The following is a 20,000-nucleotide window of genomic DNA, read 5'->3' as shown; positions in this document are numbered from 1 at the left end:
CTTTTAGGGCTTTTTTCTTCATAAAAACACACAACTCAAATGTCAAGGAAATACAATTGTCTTTAATATGTTTAATGCTGTATAATAAGGCGCCTGGAGGAAGTGAACTGATCAGAATTATTATCTGGCATTTTTTGGTAATTCATCACCAAAACTACATTTTACAGATGACACCGGAATGCATCGCAATAATGTTCTAACGTCTCATTTTCAGAACCTAAACGCATCATAAAGTAAGTGAACATCAGGCTGGATTTGAATTGTTAACGTCTATGTCTAACCACTGGTCCTTGACCTGTGGGAAAGGTCACGGGGTCAAGGAAAGGTGGTTAGGAGAGTTGAGTTAGGAAAGGACACAGCGGTGTTTAGTGAATCGACTCTGAGCTGCGTAGGTGTGATGGAGGAGACGCATGTTGGTGACGTCACAAAGAAGCGTCTGAGATGCCTTCATGTGTCGTTACAGTGTGAGTCATGCAGACGACACACAACCAGCTTCAAAGTCACACTTTATTAATTAATGACAGCATCCTTAATGATTTTACTGAATATCAGAGGCGACCATTCATTTACACCACTAACATTTAGTGTTAAAGTACCAATATTAGTGAGTGTACCTTTGAAGCGCTCGATTCCCCGGATGTCAGGGATGTGAGGATCAGAGTAGTGCCTTAAACAATCACAACACATTTCATGTGACAAATGCAGCGTTCTGGTGACACAACGACTCTCGTTAAACATCAAAGTACAATGAAGTGAAAGTCTCATTTTACCCTGAGCAGACGAAGACCGAGTCAAAGGCTTCTGTTTTACGACCACCTGAAGCATCCGATGATGTCACTTCCCACGATGTCCCGCCTTCCTCCTTCTCCCCCTCCGCTGCCGTGACGACCGGCTTCACCGTCTCCACCATCGTGTTGAACTGACAACAGCAGAGAAAACGACTCAAACTTCTATCTGCATTAATGAACTCCTTTATACACTGTTGTTATTTCAAGACACGGTTTCTCAAACTGTGAGGCGCGGCCCTCCAGTGGGTCGCAGTGGTGTTGTTGCGTATTTCTAAATTATTTTCATTCAATAACTGTATTGAGAATTTTCCACCATTCACTAAACACCACTGTGTCCTTTCCTACCTCCTCATCAACTCTCCTAACCACCTTTCCTTGACCCCGTGAGGTTTGTACCAGGTCATGGAGCAGCGGTTAGGAATAGACTTTGGAGGATTTTTGGAACAATTCGAATCCAATTATGTGATGATGCGTTCAAGTCCCTTTAATGAAGGTCATTTAGTCTCTTTGAATAACCTTTATTAGGCAGTTTAACAATATTAATGAGTAGAATTATGATCCATCTGTTGCCTGCTGATTCATGGACTACATGAGGTTCTTTGAGGTCATGGTTCTACTCTGTTACCACTCACCCGGATGTGAGGCCCGATGTGGTGGCTCTGGCAGTACCTCTCCAGGTACCTCTGGACCTCCTGGTGGGGCAGGAAGCTGTCCAGCTGGGAGTCAAAAGGGAAATCAGGGAACATCATCACCTCCTTGGGGAGGTTGGTCCTGTGGGGGGAGACGAGAAGGACGGTTCTACTGGGGTCTGGACCAGAGGACTAAACTGTCTGTAATGACAGGAAGCACTTGAAGACTGGAAAAGTACCAATGCTAAACTTCAAAAGTTACCAGAAACAAGTTCAATTCAATTCATTTTATTTCGTATAGCCCAAAATGATAAATGACTAATGAGCCTCAGAGGGCTTCAGTCTGTACACATGAGACCTCCTGTGTCCCCAAACCCTCCCATCAGGACAGGAACAACCCCCCAAAACATGAAGACCCTTCAATGGGGACAAGAGGGAAGAAACCTCAGTGAGACACAGAGGAGGATCAATACATTCAGTTCATATGACGGAGATGATTCAAATATGTAGAGTAGTAAGCCAGGTGTACGGTAGGACCACTGCAGGGGCAACCTCCATCGAATGGAACCTCCGTCAGGTAGAACCTCCATCAGGTAGAACCTCCATCAGATGGAACTTTCTATTCTGATTTGGCGTCTGCAGGACGTCAGTGACGACGGGGAGCATTTCTACGCTTTTGTCCTTTAACGATGAGTAATAAGCTACGGAGAACCTTCTTAGATGCTTAAAGGCTGTCTCACCAAACTAGTCTAGATCCTTTCCAGAGGAGCACTAGCGTCTATCGCCACTCTCAAAGAGCCTGAAGCACTACTGTCAGATATGTATTGACTGTAGAAACCTTTGCCCAGACGAGCACGTTCTGGTAGAATTGTTATTTATCAGACAATGGCCCAACAGGAGGGTTCTGTGGAGAGGGTTAAATGTTGGATCCTATGACCACACACCAGGTTTGTTTCTTTACACTGAATCTCACAATGAGAGAAACAAAGTAGCAAAGCTGTCGTAATAAACGTCATCACTAGAACTCAATATAAGAATAAAATTCAGATTTAAATTCTAAATACTGGTTCGGGTCCCTGGTTAGTCCCGGTGAGACTAACCAGCGACCCGGTAAGAGGCGCCAGTACCGACCTGAGGTCTCGGTACATGCTGCTGTGGATGGGCCGTCCCGCCTCGTCGGTCCCGACCCGCTCGTCGTAGCACCAGGTGCCTCCGACTTTGGCTCCGAGTTCAAACAGCACCGGGGGGGCGAAGCGGTCGAGGCGGGACAAGATGTGCCGGGCGGCACAGAGACCCGCCGCCCCCGCACCGACTACTGCCACGCGCTGCAGGATCATCTTCTGACTGGAAAAGACCATCTACTTCATACGCAATAATGCAAACAGGATCAATAATTCTCATTTAAATTAAAAACACATTTCAGTAAAGAGTCACTTTTGGTGACTTGGTGGACCGGTCTCTGGTGGGGGACCTGGGTCTGTCCCTGGTGGACCGGTCTCTGGGGGAGGACCTGGGTCTGTCCCTGGTGGACCGGTCTCTGGTGGAGGACCTGGGTCTGTCCCTGGTGGACCGGTCTCTGGTGGGGGACCTGGGTCTGTCCCTGGTGGACCGGTCTCTGGTGGGGGACCTGGGTCTGTCCCTGGTGGACCGGTCTCTGGTGGGGGACCTGGGTCTGTCCCTGGTGGACCGGTCTCTGGTGGGGGACCTGGGTCTGTCCCTGGTGGACCGGTCTCTGGGGGAGGACCTGGGTCTGTCCCTGGTGGACCGGTCTCTGGTGGGGGACCTGGGTCTGTTCCTGGTGGACCGGTCTCTGGTGGGGGACCTGGGTCTGTTCCTGGTGGACCGGTCTCTGGTGGGGGACCTGGGTCTGTTCCTGGTGGACCGGTCTCTGGTGGGGGACCTGGGTCTGTTCCTGGTGGACCGGTCTCTGGTGGGGGACCTGGGTCTGTCCCTGGTGGACCGGTCTCTGGGGGAGGACCTGGGTCTGTCCCTGGTGGACCGGTCTCTGGTGGGGGACCTGGGTCTGTTCCTGGTGGACCGGTCTCTGGTGGGGGACCTGGGTCTGTTCCTGGTGGACCGGTCTCTGGTGGGGGACCTGGGTCTGTTCCTGGTGGACCGGTCTCTGGTGGGGGACCTGGGTCTGTCCCTGGTGGACCGGTCTCTGGTGGAGGACCTGGGTCTGTTTCTGGTCAGATCTGTGTACCTTTTGATAGTTTGTTTTACCGTTTAAACGATCAATTATTAATACCGTTATTTTTGTTCGTTTTCTTGTTTTTCCAAATCCCAAAACAAGAAAATTATTTTTAGTTTTGTAAATCCCTTTTTTTCCTTTAAAACAAAGTGCAGCATCTAAACCGGAAGTACGTAGATTTTCACAGTAAAAGTAAATACAACAGAGAGTTTGTATGCTGGAATTAAGTCTGTGATGCGACTACCAGGCGAACATTAGAGTTCATCCACTACTTTATATATAAATGTATATTCACACTGCCACCTACAGGTGAGATGTTTACTCTGCTCTGATGGAGGTTCTACCTGATGGAGGTTCTACCTGATGGAGGTTCTACCTGATGGAGGTTGTCCCTGATGGAGGTTCTACCTGATGGAGGTTGTCCCTGATGGTGGTTCTACCTGATGGAGGTACTAGCTGATGGAGGTTCTACCTGATGGAGGTTCTACCTGATGGAGGTTCTACCTGATGGTGGTTCTACCTGATGGAGGTTCTACCTGATGGAGGTTGTCCCTGATGGAGGTTCTACCTGATGGAGGTTCTACCTGATGGAGGTTCTACCTGATGGTGGTTCTACCTGATGGAGGTTCTACCTGATGGAGGTTCTACCTGATGGTGGTTCTACCTGATGGAGGTTCTACCTGATGGAGGTTGTCCCTGCACTGTTCCTGTCGTACACCTGGCTTACTACTTGCCATGTTTAAATCATCTCTGTCATATGAACAGAATCTGCTGTGAGGGAAAGGGTTTGTGTATTAACATTTATTTATGTCATAATCATGTCCAGGTAGCTGTGTACGTGTGGGGCTGTAGATCAATGCAGGGAGCTAATGATTTACTAGAAGGCCCACAGATCAACAGACATTATAAAACTCCCAGCATGCACAGTGGTAGAGATATGGAGAAAGAGACACTAGCAGGGGCAAGGGTCACATGTGTGTGTAGGCGCTGGGGGGGGCGGGGGGAGACGAGATACCAGACATACCAGACGAGGGGGGGCGGGTAGTGAAGGACGGGGGAGAATAGTGAGGAACATCTTTAGTAAGCAGTTAGGACAGAGGGGAATGTTCAAGGAAATGTAAGAACTGAGGTGTTGTATCTGCTGTGAAATATAAGACTGTAGACATAACAATAAATATCTTGAATCTGCCAATGATTTCAATCTCTAGTGTGTCCCTGGTCTGTGGGGGTGTGTTGGGCCTCACCACAACGTCAACGAGTTCGAGAATATTTAGGAATTAAAACTGCAAAGAATGAATCAGAACTGTCTCTGTTCACTGAAGCAAAAGCTTAATATGGAGGGAAATGATTAATGAGTATTGATGGGTAGCAGTAATCTACTGTTTATAACACACTCCCATTGGATCATTTATATTCATTACTTCACTTTCCCTCTAATGTTCCCCTGGTTTCTTACTCTCATCACAGACCATTTTCCAGCGTGTAAACTCTCTATTGCGTTGACTCTTACTGTGAAAAGTGACGTACTTCCGGTTTAGATGCTGCGCCTCATATTTCATTGTATAGGCAAAACCAAAAAAGGAATTACGAAAATAAAAGTTAATTGATTGTAGTTTTCTGGATTAGGGTTAGTTAACAGTTAAAACGGTCATTTCCGTCTTATAGTTCAAAATTACAAAAGATGTTTTCCCTGTATTTTTTATTATTGTTTTATTAAATGTTAAAACAAACTATAAGATACGTAGACAATATAAACGTATTTTGTATAAATGTTGATTTTTCCTAAATTACTTTTTAAATGTGCGAGTCACAGGTTGACATGAAGATGCAGATGTGCATTGAATGAGTTTAGAGACACTTACCGGCTCGTGAGGACCCGGAGCTGGAGACCTGTTGAGTGAAATCACGGGTTTCAATTAGATCGCAGATGAGGTGCCCCGTTGCATTGTGGACTTTGATCTCAGGGGTCACAACGCGGCAGGCTGCGGAGTAACGGTCCTCAGCCCGTTACATGTACCGGTCCTCAGCCCGTTACACGTACCGGTCCTCAGCCCGTTACACGTACCGGTCCTCAGCCCGTTACACGTACCGGTCCTCAGCCCGTTACACGTACCGGCGCTAGCATGTACCAAGTAACGGCCCTGAGCCCGTTACACGTACCGGTCCCATGTTACATAAGGCGGCTACATGTGGCTCGTAAAGGGAGGAATGCGCTCCCCAATGACGTTAGACGCGTAGACAGCTGGAAACACACCTGTACCTGGACGGGTTGGCCCTTTATTAGCACTTTATTAGCTCTTACTTATAGCACTTTGTAGTTTGGATTTCTTGAAGACTTTGCACTTCCTTGGTTCTTGTTGCTCTGGTTCTGTTCCGTCTGGACTGAATGCACTTGTAGGTCGCTTTGGATAAAAGCGTCACTTAGATGAAATATAAATGTAACTTTATTGCAGAATCAATGACGAGGTGAAGCGAGGAAAACAGCTCCACTGGTAGACGGTTCCAGCGGACGGCACACAAACTACTTCCTACGCGTGACCTTCAGAATAAAAGCGAAGGCGCCTCGAAATCAAAACGAGAGAAAAACGATATTATTTTAATCGAATAATGTTATTTTTCAATCACTAAATAAGTAGATATTGAAATTAATAATTCAATTAAATGACAGGCTGCAATTGGTATGCTAATATAACTCTAAAATATATCAGTTTTTTAAAATGAAAAACTCGTTAAATTTAATATAAATACCAGATATATTCTCTATTTGACCTATATACAATTGGTTATGTATTTGTGCCCTATTGCATGTTGGGTAAAAGAAAAAAATGTGAATCATCATTTATCTCAGCAATGAAGCCATTAAATACATTAATAGACAAAATTCCCAAATCAATGAACATCAAAAGAAATGCAAAATATCCAACATTTTATTAACAACAAAGTCAAAACAGTTGAATCCTTCAAAATATTTATACCAAAAATGATCATGAAACTGAATCTTCTGTTATTAAAAAATAAAGATGTTGGAGCTTCAGGAGAAAACGGAACGACACACAAAATCCTTCCGTTTATTTATTGAGAAAAGTTCAAACGAGCTGAAGATCGGCACAGAGCATCAGTATTAAGCATATTATAATATGTATAATATGATATCATATTAAATGACGTTTTAAAATATTATACAACATGAGTCTAGATACTATTATTTGATACATTCAACTATAAAATGATATCATTTCATAATAGTGCACTTTCTAAATACTATATAAAATAATGTAATACTAGTCGTTTAGCAGATTGTATTACAATATACTACAATACATAACATTTCATGCTATGATTTATAGTATTTTTCTATATCATATGATATATTAAATAACGTATTTCATTTAATTTGATATCACTTTACATTTAAATATAATACACCACTGATGTCTCTCTCAGGTCGTATTCCAGGGATCTGAATCCAAAATGCTTCTTTGTTAATGGAAAATAAAAAACCACAACATCCTCCGTCTCAAACAGCCACAGATCCGGCGCCCCGGTCACTTGGCGGCGGCGTTGGCGTGCGGCGGCGCCTGCTGCTGCGGCGGCTGCTGCTCGGCGAGCGCCTGCTGCAGCCGCGTGCGTTTCCTGGAGTAGTGCTGCCAGTGGAGCAGCTGCTGCTCGTCGATGAACTTGGTGCACTGAGCGTTCACCAGCTCCTTCCGGAAGTGTTCGTACTGCAGCAGCTCCAGCATGTGGAGGCAGTGTGGGTACCTGAGGGGGAGGAGCCACACGGGACACTACTTACATCCAGGGAACTATGGGAGTGGCTCAAAGTACCAGGATGTCCTGATGCACACGATCCAAGTCTTCTCATCACATGTAGGTTCCTCACTAAAGAAGTGTCCTTTATGTGGAGAGCGCTTAGAACCAATGCTTCCTTTACTATCTCCTTTAGCGTAGGGAAGGTGCTTGATGCTTCCTTTACTAGCTCCTTTAGCGTAGGGAAGGTGCTTGATGCTTCCTTTACTATCTCCTTTAGCATAGGGAAGGTGCTTGATGCTTCCTTTACTATCTCCTTTAGCATAGGGAAGGTGCTTGATGCTTCCTTTACTAGCTCCTTTAGCATAGGGAAGGTGCTTGATGCTTCCTTTACTATCTCCTTTAGCATAGGGAAGGTGCTTGATGCTTCCTTTACTAGCTCCTTTAGCATAGGGAAGGTGCTTGATGCTTCCTTTATTAGCTCCTTTAGCATAGGGAAGGTGCTTGATGCTTCCTTTATTAGCTCATTTAGCATAGGGAAGGTGCTTGATGCTTCCTTTACTAGCTCCTTTAGCATAGGGAAGGTGCTTGCTGCCTTCTTTAGAGCTCGTAGAGGAAGCATTGAAGCCCAAGAGGATGGCTGTGAACATGAAGGACACTTCAGTGAGGAAGCTTTATGAGCTAAAAAGGACTTTTCCCTCCTGCTGGTTTGTGATTGGTCGACCACGTTAAGGCTGGTAAAGGCTTGATTATGTATTAGTAACAGAAGGTGTATTACTTGAGGAACTTGGCGTACTCCGGCTCCTTCCAGTAGAGCAGGTACTTCAGGTAGTTAATGAAGCTTCTCTCCCTCAGGAAACCTCTCTGGGCCAAAACTGGACAAACAAAAACAGACAAACATGATGAATCAAACTAAAGTCCTTTGGACATAAACTCTCGTCAGAGTGAAATGTGAAGGTGGATTCGCCGTCACTCACAGTTCAGATAGTTTGGGTTGGCCAGACACTGAATGAACTCCAGCTCCGACTGGAAGCGGTTCCTGGCCTGCTCCTCTGGACCACAACAACAACAACAACATCATCATCATGAAGGTGGGATTCTGGGTGAAGAGGTCGAAACGTTGGGAGACCAATATTCCAGGTGTCTGTTTCAAGAAGGAGGTTCAATCAACTCGGAGTAGTTTGACTCAGAGTTGAGCGCGTGCACTGAAGGCAGCATGAAAGGAGCCATGATACGAGTTACCATGGCAACCACCACCAACAATACGTCCCCCCTGTTGAGGTGTAAATATTAATGCAAGCGTACGGAGTTTGAACCGTGATTAGAAACAAGGCTTAATATTTAATGTACAAACTCATCATAAAACACACATGTGACTAATTCACTGTTAGAACACACTACACACACACCATGCTCATATTAACCACTAGAACACTAACTGGTCCAAAGGTACTGAACCTATAACGTGTTTTATTCCTCTTTAATGGTTCTCACTGGTTTGTGTCCAGGGAACAAAGACGTTTCCTCACAGCTCTGCAAACAGCAGCTTTACTGATATTCTCCATCACGTTGTAAAGGAAACGTGATACGACACAAAGAATGTGCTGTGATGAGAGAGCACGTCCACGATGGGGGACGTTAGTCACATGAGGACAGGGAGGTTTGGACATATTTGATGGACTGAAGAAACAGGTATTAATCTGCAAATGACAATAAATCTAATCAGGGCTCAACATTCTCTCCGACCTTTAACACCCTGTGAAGTAAATAAAATAAGCCCTTTAACGGCGGAGGACTCACCATCTGAATCACAATAATCCACATATGAACTGAACGTAAGTGAGAAACACACATTAATGGCTTCGTTACAGATAGAACCCGTGCGAGCTGGAAGGCTCACTGGTCCTTAATGAGACACACGAACTGATCAGAACACACACAAACGACCCAAAATACGCACATGCATCCAAGTCTTCTCCGTACATGGTAAATGCTAGCTAGCTACTAGACTGTAGCGTTAGCTCAGTTAGCCCCACGGCTACAAACCTGTTTCCATGGCGCCGGCTGATGACGTGAGCGATCAGGAAACACTCTTAATCTTTATAATAATCTAAACCGATGAAGTAATAATCCATCGAGTCCACATATGAGCGTTGGTCTTTGTTGTTTTGCAGTACAACAAATCAAATGATGTGAAGCCGTTTTGCCGGAAAGCAGGACTCTGTTTGCGACGCTTTACGGTGGTTTACGGCAGCTGCTGTTCGCTTTGTGACCGCAAGAGGGAACATAAGACAACAAAGAGATGATTAATGAACCTGTTAAGAATCACAGACTTCATTCAGATAGGATTCATAACCCAGTGAAAGACATTCACACATCTAATGAGACATTGGTTCCGTTCATAATGTAAAACAAAAGTAGAATAAACCTTTACAACCGTAGAAGAACTAATCTGAATCTGAATGTAGTTCAATAAAAAGTATTTTAAATGTAATTAAAGTAAACCTAGAACTAAAACTGTTATTTTGAATGTAGTAGAAGTCGTTGAAGTTAAAGTAGTGATTGATGTGAAGTAAAATGTTTACTTTATTCTTTAACTCTTTTCCATGGAATTCATCTTTAACACTCGTCTTCTGTCACGTTTTACAGCTTTTTTTCTGCGTTGATCAAACAATCAACGGTTTGTTGTCACACATTCATTTTATTTATTAACACCAAATAACACTGTTAGCAAACAGATACAAAGGTTAAACATATGTACAGTTAAAATTCACTCTCACATTAATACCTAGAAACTCAAAAAAAATAAACCTACAAAATATTTTCTAATTATTAATGAATCAAGAGTTTTTACACTGATTTAACATCAGAAATTACATCTTTATATAGAAAAAACATCTGCAAGTAGTCACCACCAAGAAAAGGGAACAAATCAAAGCGTCCGATTCTTAGTTTCAGGACCTTTTCAAGGTCAGATATTACTCTAAATTCCAACTGTTTCATAATTATATTTGATCCTGGTCCCTTTTGAACTTCAAATGTTCCATGATTCATAGAGTTAGTAATATATATTCATTGCATTGATTCCTTATTGCCAATCACAATAACCCTAATCCTAGATTCAAGTAAAAGGTCTTCAAGCAGCTCAGTTAAAAAAAATGAGCTTTTATTTTGAAAAACCTGATTGTCCGTAGCTTAGCATGAATTGATAAAACAGATGAAGAAAAAGGAGCAGACACCAAAACGTCAGCAGCCATGAGCTCCACATGTAAAGGCAAAGTTCTGGTTGTGGTGAGGCTCAGAACCAGAACCAGCTGATACGAGCTGAGGTACAAAAACAAAGAACCAAGAACCCCGAACTCCAAGCTGAGGCAGCAGGTCGCACAGGTCACTACACGGGCGAGGTGGCGTTGGCCCAGGAGGGGAACGAGTCCAGGCCGAAGATCACGTCACCCCAGCTGTTGATGGCGAGGGTGATGCAGCCCACTCCGATGACGTTCATCACCACGCCGGTTCTAGCCTGCAGGGGAAGCGGTTATGAGTCGCCATCTGATTTTTATGAATGAGTGAACATGGAGTGACCACATCTGGACTGAAAAGGATGACGGCGTATATGTCTGTGGTAGAGACCTGTCAATCATTGTGTAGCCCCGCCTTAAAGCATCTCCTGCTTTATGGTCTGTTTGACTCTACATGGACCATCATTCACTAAATGAACATCATGCTGCATTGAAGAAGACTTGAAACTAGAGACTGAGACCATGTTTACAATGTTTACTGAGGGAATAAATCAAGAGAGAAGTAGAGTAATTTCCTCATAGACGTCTATGGGAGCAGAGGAGTCGCCTCCTGCTGGTCACTACACAGAAGTAGTCATTTCCTCATAGACGTCAATGGGAGCAGAGGAGTTGCCCCCTGCTGGTCACTACACAGAAGTAGAGTCATTTCCTCATAGACGTCTATGGGAGCAGAGGAGTCGCCCCCTGCTGGTCACTACACAGAAGTAGAGTCATTTCCTCATAGACGTCTATGGGAGCAGAGGAGTCGCCCCCTGCTGGTTACTACACAGAAGTAGAGTCATTTCCTCATAGACGTCTATGGGAGCAGAGGAGTCGCCCCCTGCTGGTCACTACACAGAATGCAGCTTTAACACATCGACTTCGACTCACCATGTCGGACACCTTGAGGAAACCATAAGAGAAGACAATGGCGTTTGGGGGCGTGGCCACGGGCAACATGAAGGCAAAGGAGGCGCTGAGGGTGCAGGGGATCATCACGTACAAAGGGTTCAAGCCGATCGACTGGGACTGGGTTGGAACACAATGATCCACATCAGCTTCATCACATCAGCTTCATATTTGGATTATTGAGTACATGTAATGATTTAAAAAGGGAATTTTTCCCATTACTGACCAAATAATCCATTTCATTTTCATATTTCATAACACAAACCCGGGTTTCAGTCACTCATCCATTCATGTGTCCTTTGCTTTATGTTTTTCTGTGTGTGTGCATGTTTGTTCAAGTCTAACTTCCTGCCAGGATGTTTCACAGTAAACGTGTATAACTCATATCTCCTGTTCTTGACAAGCTTTTAATGTGAAACATCTACAGGAAGTGGAGTAACTCAACAGCGACTAAAGAAAGCTTCGACCCTTCCGTTACCATGGAGGCCAGGATGGGCAGGAAGAGCGTTGCCGTGGCAACGTTGCTGGCACACTCGGTGAAGGTGGCGACGAGGAGGCAGAGGACGACGGCGATGGCCCATGGCGGGATGGCGTGAAGGGGGGTCATTTGAGTACCGAGCCAGCGGGACAGACCGGACTCCTGACAACACACACACACACACTTTTCTAAAGAAATTCGTAATATAACTTAATTATCTTTTTTAATGATAAATAATTATATCTTAATTCATTTTCTGAAATGGCCTCGCTCTCAAGGAGCTTAAAGTCACCTCGCTGCCTTTAGCCAGAGCGAAGCCACCTCCGAGCAGCAGCACGATGCTCCAGGGCATCTTTTTCTGAGTCACCTGCCAGGTGAGCAGCGCAGGGGCGGGGCCCTGTGACACCTCTAATTGGATAAAATGGAAATAACCTGCGTTTATTATCTGTGTGTAATACTTGTGTGTATTACCCAAGTGTGTTACCTGTGTATGCGTTACCTATGTGTGTTACCTGTGTGCGTTACCTATGTGTGTTACCTGTGTGCGTTACCTATGTCTGTTACCTGTGTGCGTTACCTATGTGTGTTACCTGTGTGTGTTACCTGTGTGCGTTACCTATGTGTGTTACCTATGTGTGTTACCTGTGTGTGTTACCTGTGTGCGTTACCTATGTGTGTTACGTGTGTGTGTTACCTGTGTGTGTTACCTGTGTGCGTTACCTATGTGTGTTACCTGTGTGTGTTACCTGTGTGTGTTACCTGTGTGTGTTACCTATGTGTGTTACCTGTGTGTGTTACCTGTGTGTGTTCCCTATGTGCGTTACCTGTGTGTGTTACCTATGTGTGTTACCTGTGTGTGTTACCTATGTGTGTTACCTGTGTGTGTTCCCTATGTGCGTTACCTGTGTGTGTTACCTATGTGTGTTATCTGTGTGTGTTACCTGTGTGTGTTCCCTATGTGCGTTACCTGTGTGTGTTACCTGTGTGTGTTACCTATGTGTGTTACCTGTGTGTGTTACCTGTGTGTGTTACCTATGTGTGTTACCTGTGTGTGTTACCTGTGTGTGTTCCCTATGTGCGTTACCTGTGTGTGTTACCTGTGTGTGTTACCTGTGTGTGTTACCTATGTGTGTTACCTGTGTGTGTTACCTGTGTGTGTTACCTGTGTGTGTTACCTGTGTGTGTTACCTGTGTGTGTTACCTGTGTGCGTTACCTGTGTGTGTTACCTATGTCTGTTACCTGTGTGTGTTACCTGTGTGTGTTCCCTATGTGCGTTACCTGTGTGTGTTACCTATGTGTGTTACCTGTGTGTGTTACCTGTGTGTGTTACCTGTGTGTGTTACCTGTGTCAGAGCTCCTCCAGAAGCAGAGGTAGCGTGGTGGCTTTGAAGGGAGAACAAAGAGCAGAACAGCAACAAACAAAGCGACGGTCGCGTCAGTGACGAACCTGTAGGAAGAGAAGTTGGTTAATTTTCTATCAAGCATCATCACAAAATGATCCTTCAGGTCACATGATGCAACACCAACCACTTAGATAATAAATGGAGATTTCATTGGTGATTATTCACATTTGCAAATGTATTGAAATAGAGGTCAACCTCCTGTTTCCTTAGGGTGGGAGTACCTGAGCAGGTAGTATGCTGTCACTATCTTTCTTCACTTCCATATTTCCAGTTAAATCACTGCAGGTGAAAATGCAATATTTATTTTGGCATCAGCTGACTGAGCTTCACTATCACCCCATTAGAAAATATGTTGAAATCATCAGTTTGCACAAAGGAAGGTTCAAGGGGACAGATTCCTTTGAACTTGCGTAAACCTGTATGAACTGTTTGTGGTTTTATTTGATTTAAAGATAACTAAATTAAATAAATCAAAATAAATATATATATAAATAAATCAGAAAAAATAAGATGGTAATCTAAATAAAATATGTTTCTGCAGAATAAGTGATGACACTTTTCTAGGAACATTGAGAAAAAAGCTTCCAAAGGTTGAAAAAAAAGGTTCTGAGAAGTGGCGTTCTGAACAAAAACATCAGTGAGGACAAACAGATCAATGAGTGAAGTCCTGAACTGGTCATGTGACCCACTCCGGGTTTTGTGAATGAACACAACTTGATGAGGTCACTATGACACGTAAGCATGGACATCCTTTCTGCAGCAACACAGAGCTGACCTCAGATCAGCTTCTACAGGACCTAGTTACAGCGCTAACTAGCTAACTGGCTAACTGGCTATCAAGCACAATCTCCAATGAGCTACCTATCTAACTGACTAACTAGTTAGGAAGCAAACTAGCCACATGTGTAACTAGCTACCAAGTTGACTACCTACATTGCTGACTAACTACTACCTAACTATATACATACTGAACTAGTTAGCTAACGGAACTGTTTCCAGACCCGACCAGGGGAACCTTTTATTGCCTAGCTTATTAGCTAGCTATCTTGCTTAATATCTTACTAGTTACCAGCTACACATCTAACTAACTAGTTAATCAGCATTTCTAAAAGGCCAACAAACTAACTAGCAAACTATACTGTATTCATGAAGGGTTATAAGAGTATAATTATCATTTAACCTTTAAAGACATTTTGTATGTCATCTCTACACATTTTAAGCCTTTTACCAGTTAGTTAACGTCCTGTTTTTGCTCCCAACTGCTGTAGTTCTTTAGTTTTACACGGGACATAAACAGAGATCTACTGGGTGAAAGTTGATATTTGATTAATCCGTCGTTTTGCACATTCTAAAGCAATTTCCTGCAGTTGTACACCTTTTAACCTTGTTTAACCTTTCATGTTCAGATCAAGTTTAGGTCGTCATGAAATAAGCTTTGTCAGTATTTAAATTGCACTGCAAAGTTTTCGGTCAAAGCTCTGCATTTATGTAGAACCTTCTACTTATTAACAGTAAAAACTTACAATTTTTTAAGGACCAGACTCTGAACTTGTTTGAAAGTTATCTCCTCATTTTATGAGTCGATGAGTCATAATAAAGTGAAAGGTGAGATTATGTGTCCGGGTCAGAACCACACAAGAGTTTACAGTTTGTACCCAGAACACATTTGTCTGTTTGTCCTTCGCCTCCAATTCCTGTGTGTTCAGGGGTCTGTTTGCCCAGAGGCAAGGTCGGCCTAAAACAACACTTTAGGTTAAGTCTTCTTTTTCCACTGAACATTAATGCAGGACCAGAGCTGAACACACACAGACACACACTCACACAGAAATGTGTGTAGAGTTTCTGTTAAAGAAAAACTCCAGAGACTTGTTTAAAGAGTAACCGAATCTCAGAGGTTTCTCTGACCTACACGTCAAAAATACAAAAGCCTTTTTGAGCCTGAAAAAATAATCAACGCTTGTCTTTCTTTTCTACGACCACGAAATTAATCCAACCGCCTATTTTCTCAAAGCGTTGAATCCGTGTTAATGGTGTTCATTCGATAGCAATGTTACAACATTGTTTTGATGTGAAGCATTACGATTTTTAATTTACCAGAGAAACACGCTGAGCTAATGTTGCTGGAGATTGGCCGCAAAGGTAATGCCATCAGATCGCCCCCCCCCCCCCCCCCTCCAGCGTTAGTCCCTCCACCTGGCAGCACTCACTCCGCCTTGGCGTTGAAGAGGTGGGTGGCCCAGCCGTCCATGAAGCGCGGGTCTCTGGTGAACCACAGCAGCACCATGAGGACGAGCAGCGCCAGGACGCTGACCTCGCCGAACGTTACCGGCCCCAGGCGCAGGTGCTCGTCCCGGATCGCCCCAAGCGCCGCCCGCTCCTTCTCCGACTGCGGCGCCCCGCAGCCCCACGTCTTCCGTAGGCTGTGTATAATTAAACAGAAGTAGATTTTAGCGCTCCGCTCCGGGATGGACGGCTCTTCTTTCTTTTTAAATTTTGGGTGGCTCACTTGCAGCCGATGTAGAGGAACTGCAACCAGAACCAGGCCAGCGTCAGTGTGAGCACCATTGTGGGGAAGGCGAAGGCAAACCAGGAGGCAAAGTTGATCACGTCGCCATTTTGAGGGAAGAGCCTGCGAGAGAGAACAAAGTTAACTAAAGGCCGACAAGCCTTCAACCAGAGTATCTGAATATGGACTTAAGCACGTAAAATACGCGTGAGGGTTCACCTGATTGCGGATCCCATCTAAAGGTCCGTTTAGAACTGGACTTAGATCAACATCAATGATGATGGTTGTGCAATAAAATCTGCTTGTAATGGAGACATTATGAGCAACTTATCATAAACTCATTGAACATTTAGAGCCTAAAGTAAACTACTTACTCGATCGACTCTCAGTCCCACCTTCAAGGAAGCAAAAATCAAGAACTAACTCTAACCGTTTGAAGCAGCATGTTAGTTCACTATGGGTTTCTGCTCAAAAGGTTTTAGTTAAAAGTAAAAAGCTATTTGAGACTAGTTTTAGTTATGAGTTTTTACAGAAATAATTTTGAATACTTCAAGAACAGGATCCAATTACAGTAGTTTTGTCTTTCATTAAAGTACCTTTAGCTTCAATTTTACTTCATTTCATTTTGTATAGCACAAAATCGCAAATTTTCCTCAGAAACACAACACCACGGCTCACGGTTTTTACCCTGGACCTCTCTTATATATATATATATACACACTTCTATTTTGTACAGTATTGCACTTCCTCAGGTAGTGAGATTGCCACTAAATGTACGTCTACTGATGACTTGAGTCTGAGGACTTACTGGCTCATCTGTCCCATCAGAACTAGGTTGGGTCCGGTGCCGGTCAGCGTTGCGATGCCGCCGATGCTGGCGGAGTAGCAGATGCACAGCAGGAGTCCTTTATTCAACTTCCTCCTGTCTTCTTCGTCGTTCAGGTCCTCCAAAACCATCTGACAGCAGACTTCTACCGGAGACAGTTTGGAGTGTTTTAGTCCACTACAGATTCTGGTCACGTTCCACATGGTCCATCGGCTTTGGATTGATTTGAACCTTTTTCCCTCCCGAATAGCCTTTAAGGAAGTTGATCTTCAGAATTAACCAGAATAAATTATGGAGTATCGATGACCCACAGTTAATATCCTCTATGGTCTCACCTGGTCCGCTGGTGATGCTGTCTGATGGAGGTTTGTCTTGTGGTGTCGGTTTGATGATCTCCTGCTGATCCGTCTGAGCCTCGGGGGAGCATGAGTCGCTGGATTTTTCTGAGTTGGCTTGTGTGGTTTCCCTGTTCAGACCTGTAAGGAAACATTTAAAGTTCAGATGTCTTTCAAGTCACTCGATGATTTATAAATTAAAACAATTGGACAAAAACTCTGAAATATAGTTTTCGAAACCTTTGAGACATTGTGGAATCTGGAACAACAATTTCTGCAGACGATAGAGCTCCAAAGGAACTTTGTCCTCAAGCCAATGTGATGGCTCTGCTAAACAAATGGCAGGGTGCATGGCAATGGTAAGTCTGCCAGTCCAACTGGCAGTACTGAATAGAACCTTTTAAAAACAAAATTACACCCAGAAGGTGAATCCAACAAACATTCTGGCCTTTTGTTGTCCATTGTCAAACTGTTTGCTGTCATGCACCAATCACCAAGTCAAATTCCTTGAATGTCTCATGATTCCTGATTCCTGATCATGCCTTAAGACCCGACTACAACAGAACTCATGGTGACCGGTAGTCGAGCACTTGGACTTGGACTGGGACTTGTGGATTGATGATTTCGGCTGTGGCATGAGTATACAATTTGTGGTTAGGTTAGACATTTTCATTATGAAGGTATCTGAGCCTAAAGTGATTGAGTCAATGCCCCCCACTGTATCTACACATGGAAACTTTAGGTGTGGTAAAGGTATGGTAGAGACTGTAAGCTTCTTTGGGATACCGGGCTGGTTCACTTCTGAAGCAGGTCTGACTTATGTGGGTCCGGCAGGTGGATTAGTCATACCGGTCTCAAGATGGTTAAAAGCAGTGGTTTTCTCCTGATGCTCTCCGTGTGTTCCTGGGTTTCGGAGGAGGGTTTGAGGGTCCACGTCGCCATGGAGCTGCTCCAGTACGGCCTGGACAATCGGAACCATCATGGCAGTGGTGGCCGTATTGCTTATCCACATGGACAGGAAGGCGGTCACGCCCATAAAGCCCAGCATCAACCTGGGTGATAAAAAAAGGGGGAGATGGAGAGAAAAATGTGAAAAACGCTTCAACAAACCTTGAACACAGAACTGAAGGAAACGGAACTAGGGGATTGTCAGGATACATTTTCAATCGGTAGGAATAATGACACAAGATAACTAATGTGAATATCTGACAGTCAGGTGGAGACCTCCAGTTGTGAATGATCTTAAAGCTGTATTGTATTTTCTGGTCTGATAGAAGTCTATGAGAGAATGACTCTTACATCTCTCCTGATTTATTCCCTCAGTAAACATTGTAAACATGAGTCTGGTTCAATACACCATGATGTTCATTTAGTAAATTATAGTCCAGAGTCAGACCTTAAAAGAGGGGATGCTTTAGGGCGGGGCTACACGTTGATTGACAGGTCTCTAATAGATAAAGCAGGTCCTTCAATCAGAGGATTGGCAGTTTGATCCCAGTTTCTGTTTGTGTACATGGTAGCTTACGAATGGGAGTGAGTGGGTAGATGACAACATGTGACTCACAAGGCCGGTCGGACGCCGACCAGCAGCAGGACACGCAGCGCGATCCGTTTGTGGAGGTTCCAGTGCTCCACGGCCACGGCCACCATGAGCCCCCCAACGAACAGCATGTTGGTGTCCTTCAGGTACTGCATACACACCTGAGCGACAATGGCAGCTTTATGATGTTATAAGAGATTAGGCTATACTAAAAATATTATGGTCTCAGTCTCTAGTTTCAAGTCTTCTTCAATGCAGCATGATGTTCATTTAGTGAATGATGGTCCATTTAGAGTCAAACAAATGGACCATAAAGCAGAAGATGCTTGGGGGCGGGGCTACATGTTGATTGACAGGTCTCTACCAAAGACATATACGCCGTCTTTACATTCGCCTCAGTCCATATATTCCATTCCTTCACATGTCATTGATCTGAGGCTTTTATCCACAGCGACTTACAATAAGAGCATTTCAACCATAAGGAACAAAGTCAGAAAAACCAGAAACAAGAAAGTGCAATTTCATCAATTTTCTTTTTTTTATTGGAGGTTTAGGCTGAAGAGGTGTGTCTTTAGTCTGAAGATGTAAAGGCTCTCTGTGGTCCTGATGTCATCAGATATATAGTCACTTGCTTTTCACTGGCTGATAAAAAAACCCCAAATTCAGGCTTTGAAACCATCCTCTTTTCACGCGCTGTCCAGCAGCACGGCATGCGGCGCTCATAGACCTCTATGGGACCAGAGGAGTCGCCCCCTGGTGGACACTAATGCAGCTTTAACACAGGAAGCTCTGAATTTACTTCAAAGTGAGGTTTCGTCCTGTTTATTTTGCATCTTTGCATCTAATGAATCTACTGATGCTGGATCAGTAGATTCTACTATTTGTGACTGTTGGGTTTTTTCTTTTTGCCGCAAACGTAAATGTTTTAAAGAATTCCCAAACTAACTATGAATTAATAATTAAGCCTTTTTCTGACATAAGTCTTGTGTGCATGTGTGTGCGCGAGTGTGTGCATGTGTGTGTCTCACGTCTTTGGATTCCATGATGCCGAGGACGGGGAACAGGACGGTCGGCAGCAGCGCGGTGACCGCCAACGGCAAAACCTCCGTGCACCAGTACACCGCCATGAGGGCGATGACGTAAGCACAGGCTGCCTCCTGCACACACGCACACACACACACACACACACACACACACACACACACACACACACACACACGCACACATGCACACATGCACACACACACACACACACACACACACACACACATGCACACACACACACACACACACACACACACACACACACACACACACGCACACATGCACACATGCACACACACACACACACACACACACACACACACAC

General features: G+C 44.3%; 3 protein-coding genes across 4 annotated transcripts in view; all 3 read right to left on the bottom strand.

The window, feature by feature from the left end:
- Positions 1-6,134, bottom strand: part of LOC119215315 (uncharacterized) — an 8,204-nt gene extending 2,070 nt beyond the window's left edge. Inside the window, exons 1-6 of the mRNA XM_037467384.2 lie at positions 5,911-6,134; positions 5,471-5,498; positions 2,549-2,761; positions 1,421-1,559; positions 771-919; positions 615-667 (exon numbers count right to left, since the gene is read on the bottom strand). Coding sequence (XP_037323281.1) covers positions 615-667; positions 771-919; positions 1,421-1,559; positions 2,549-2,754 — 547 coding nt within the window. The 5' untranslated portion in view covers positions 2,755-2,761; positions 5,471-5,498; positions 5,911-6,134. The remainder of the gene's footprint in view (positions 1-614; positions 668-770; positions 920-1,420; positions 1,560-2,548; positions 2,762-5,470; positions 5,499-5,910) is intronic.
- A 390-nt stretch (positions 6,135-6,524) lies between these two features.
- Positions 6,525-9,414, bottom strand: med31 (mediator complex subunit 31). The gene is made up of 4 exons (XM_037467431.2): positions 9,402-9,414; positions 8,333-8,407; positions 8,134-8,230; positions 6,525-7,367 (listed from the first exon to the last, which is right to left on the bottom strand). The coding sequence occupies exons 1-4, from the start codon at positions 9,409-9,411 to the stop codon at positions 7,154-7,156; spliced, it is 396 nt and encodes a 131-aa protein (XP_037323328.1). The 5' UTR covers positions 9,412-9,414; the 3' UTR covers positions 6,525-7,153.
- Positions 9,415-10,036: 622 nt separating this feature from the next.
- Positions 10,037-20,000, bottom strand: part of LOC119215306 (Na(+)/citrate cotransporter-like) — a 12,788-nt gene continuing 2,824 nt past the window's right edge. Inside the window, exons 2-13 of one of the 2 annotated variants that reach the window (XM_037467367.2) lie at positions 19,660-19,788; positions 18,656-18,792; positions 17,941-18,143; positions 17,092-17,232; positions 16,739-16,901; positions 15,931-16,053; positions 15,632-15,844; positions 13,365-13,468; positions 12,313-12,428; positions 12,021-12,182; positions 11,525-11,662; positions 10,037-10,875 (exon numbers count right to left, since the gene is read on the bottom strand). In XM_037467367.2, the coding sequence (XP_037323264.1) occupies positions 10,747-10,875; positions 11,525-11,662; positions 12,021-12,182; positions 12,313-12,428; positions 13,365-13,468; positions 15,632-15,844; positions 15,931-16,053; positions 16,739-16,901; positions 17,092-17,232; positions 17,941-18,143; positions 18,656-18,792; positions 19,660-19,788 (1,758 nt within the window). In that variant the 3' untranslated portion in view covers positions 10,037-10,746. The remainder of the gene's footprint in view (positions 10,876-11,524; positions 11,663-12,020; positions 12,183-12,312; positions 12,429-13,364; positions 13,469-15,631; positions 15,845-15,930; positions 16,054-16,738; positions 16,902-17,091; positions 17,233-17,940; positions 18,144-18,655; positions 18,793-19,659; positions 19,789-20,000) is intronic. The other variant, XM_037467369.2, reaches the window with a different exon arrangement.

This window comes from Pungitius pungitius, chromosome 16 (assembly GCF_949316345.1).
Source record: "Pungitius pungitius chromosome 16, fPunPun2.1, whole genome shotgun sequence".
Lineage (NCBI taxonomy): Eukaryota > Metazoa > Chordata > Actinopteri > Perciformes > Gasterosteidae > Pungitius > Pungitius pungitius.
The sequence above is the reverse complement of the archived record's forward strand: the minus strand, read 5'-3'. Positions and strand labels throughout refer to the sequence as shown.

Coding starts and splice junctions, on each gene's coding strand:
- med31 (XM_037467431.2), bottom strand. Junction 8,231..8,332: donor CAACCCAAACTATCTGAACT/GTGAGTGACGGC, acceptor TTGTTTGTCCAG/TTTTGGCCCAGAGAGGTTTC. Junction 7,368..8,133: donor GAGTACGCCAAGTTCCTCAA/GTAATACACCTT, acceptor CCTCCCCCTCAG/GTACCCACACTGCCTCCACA.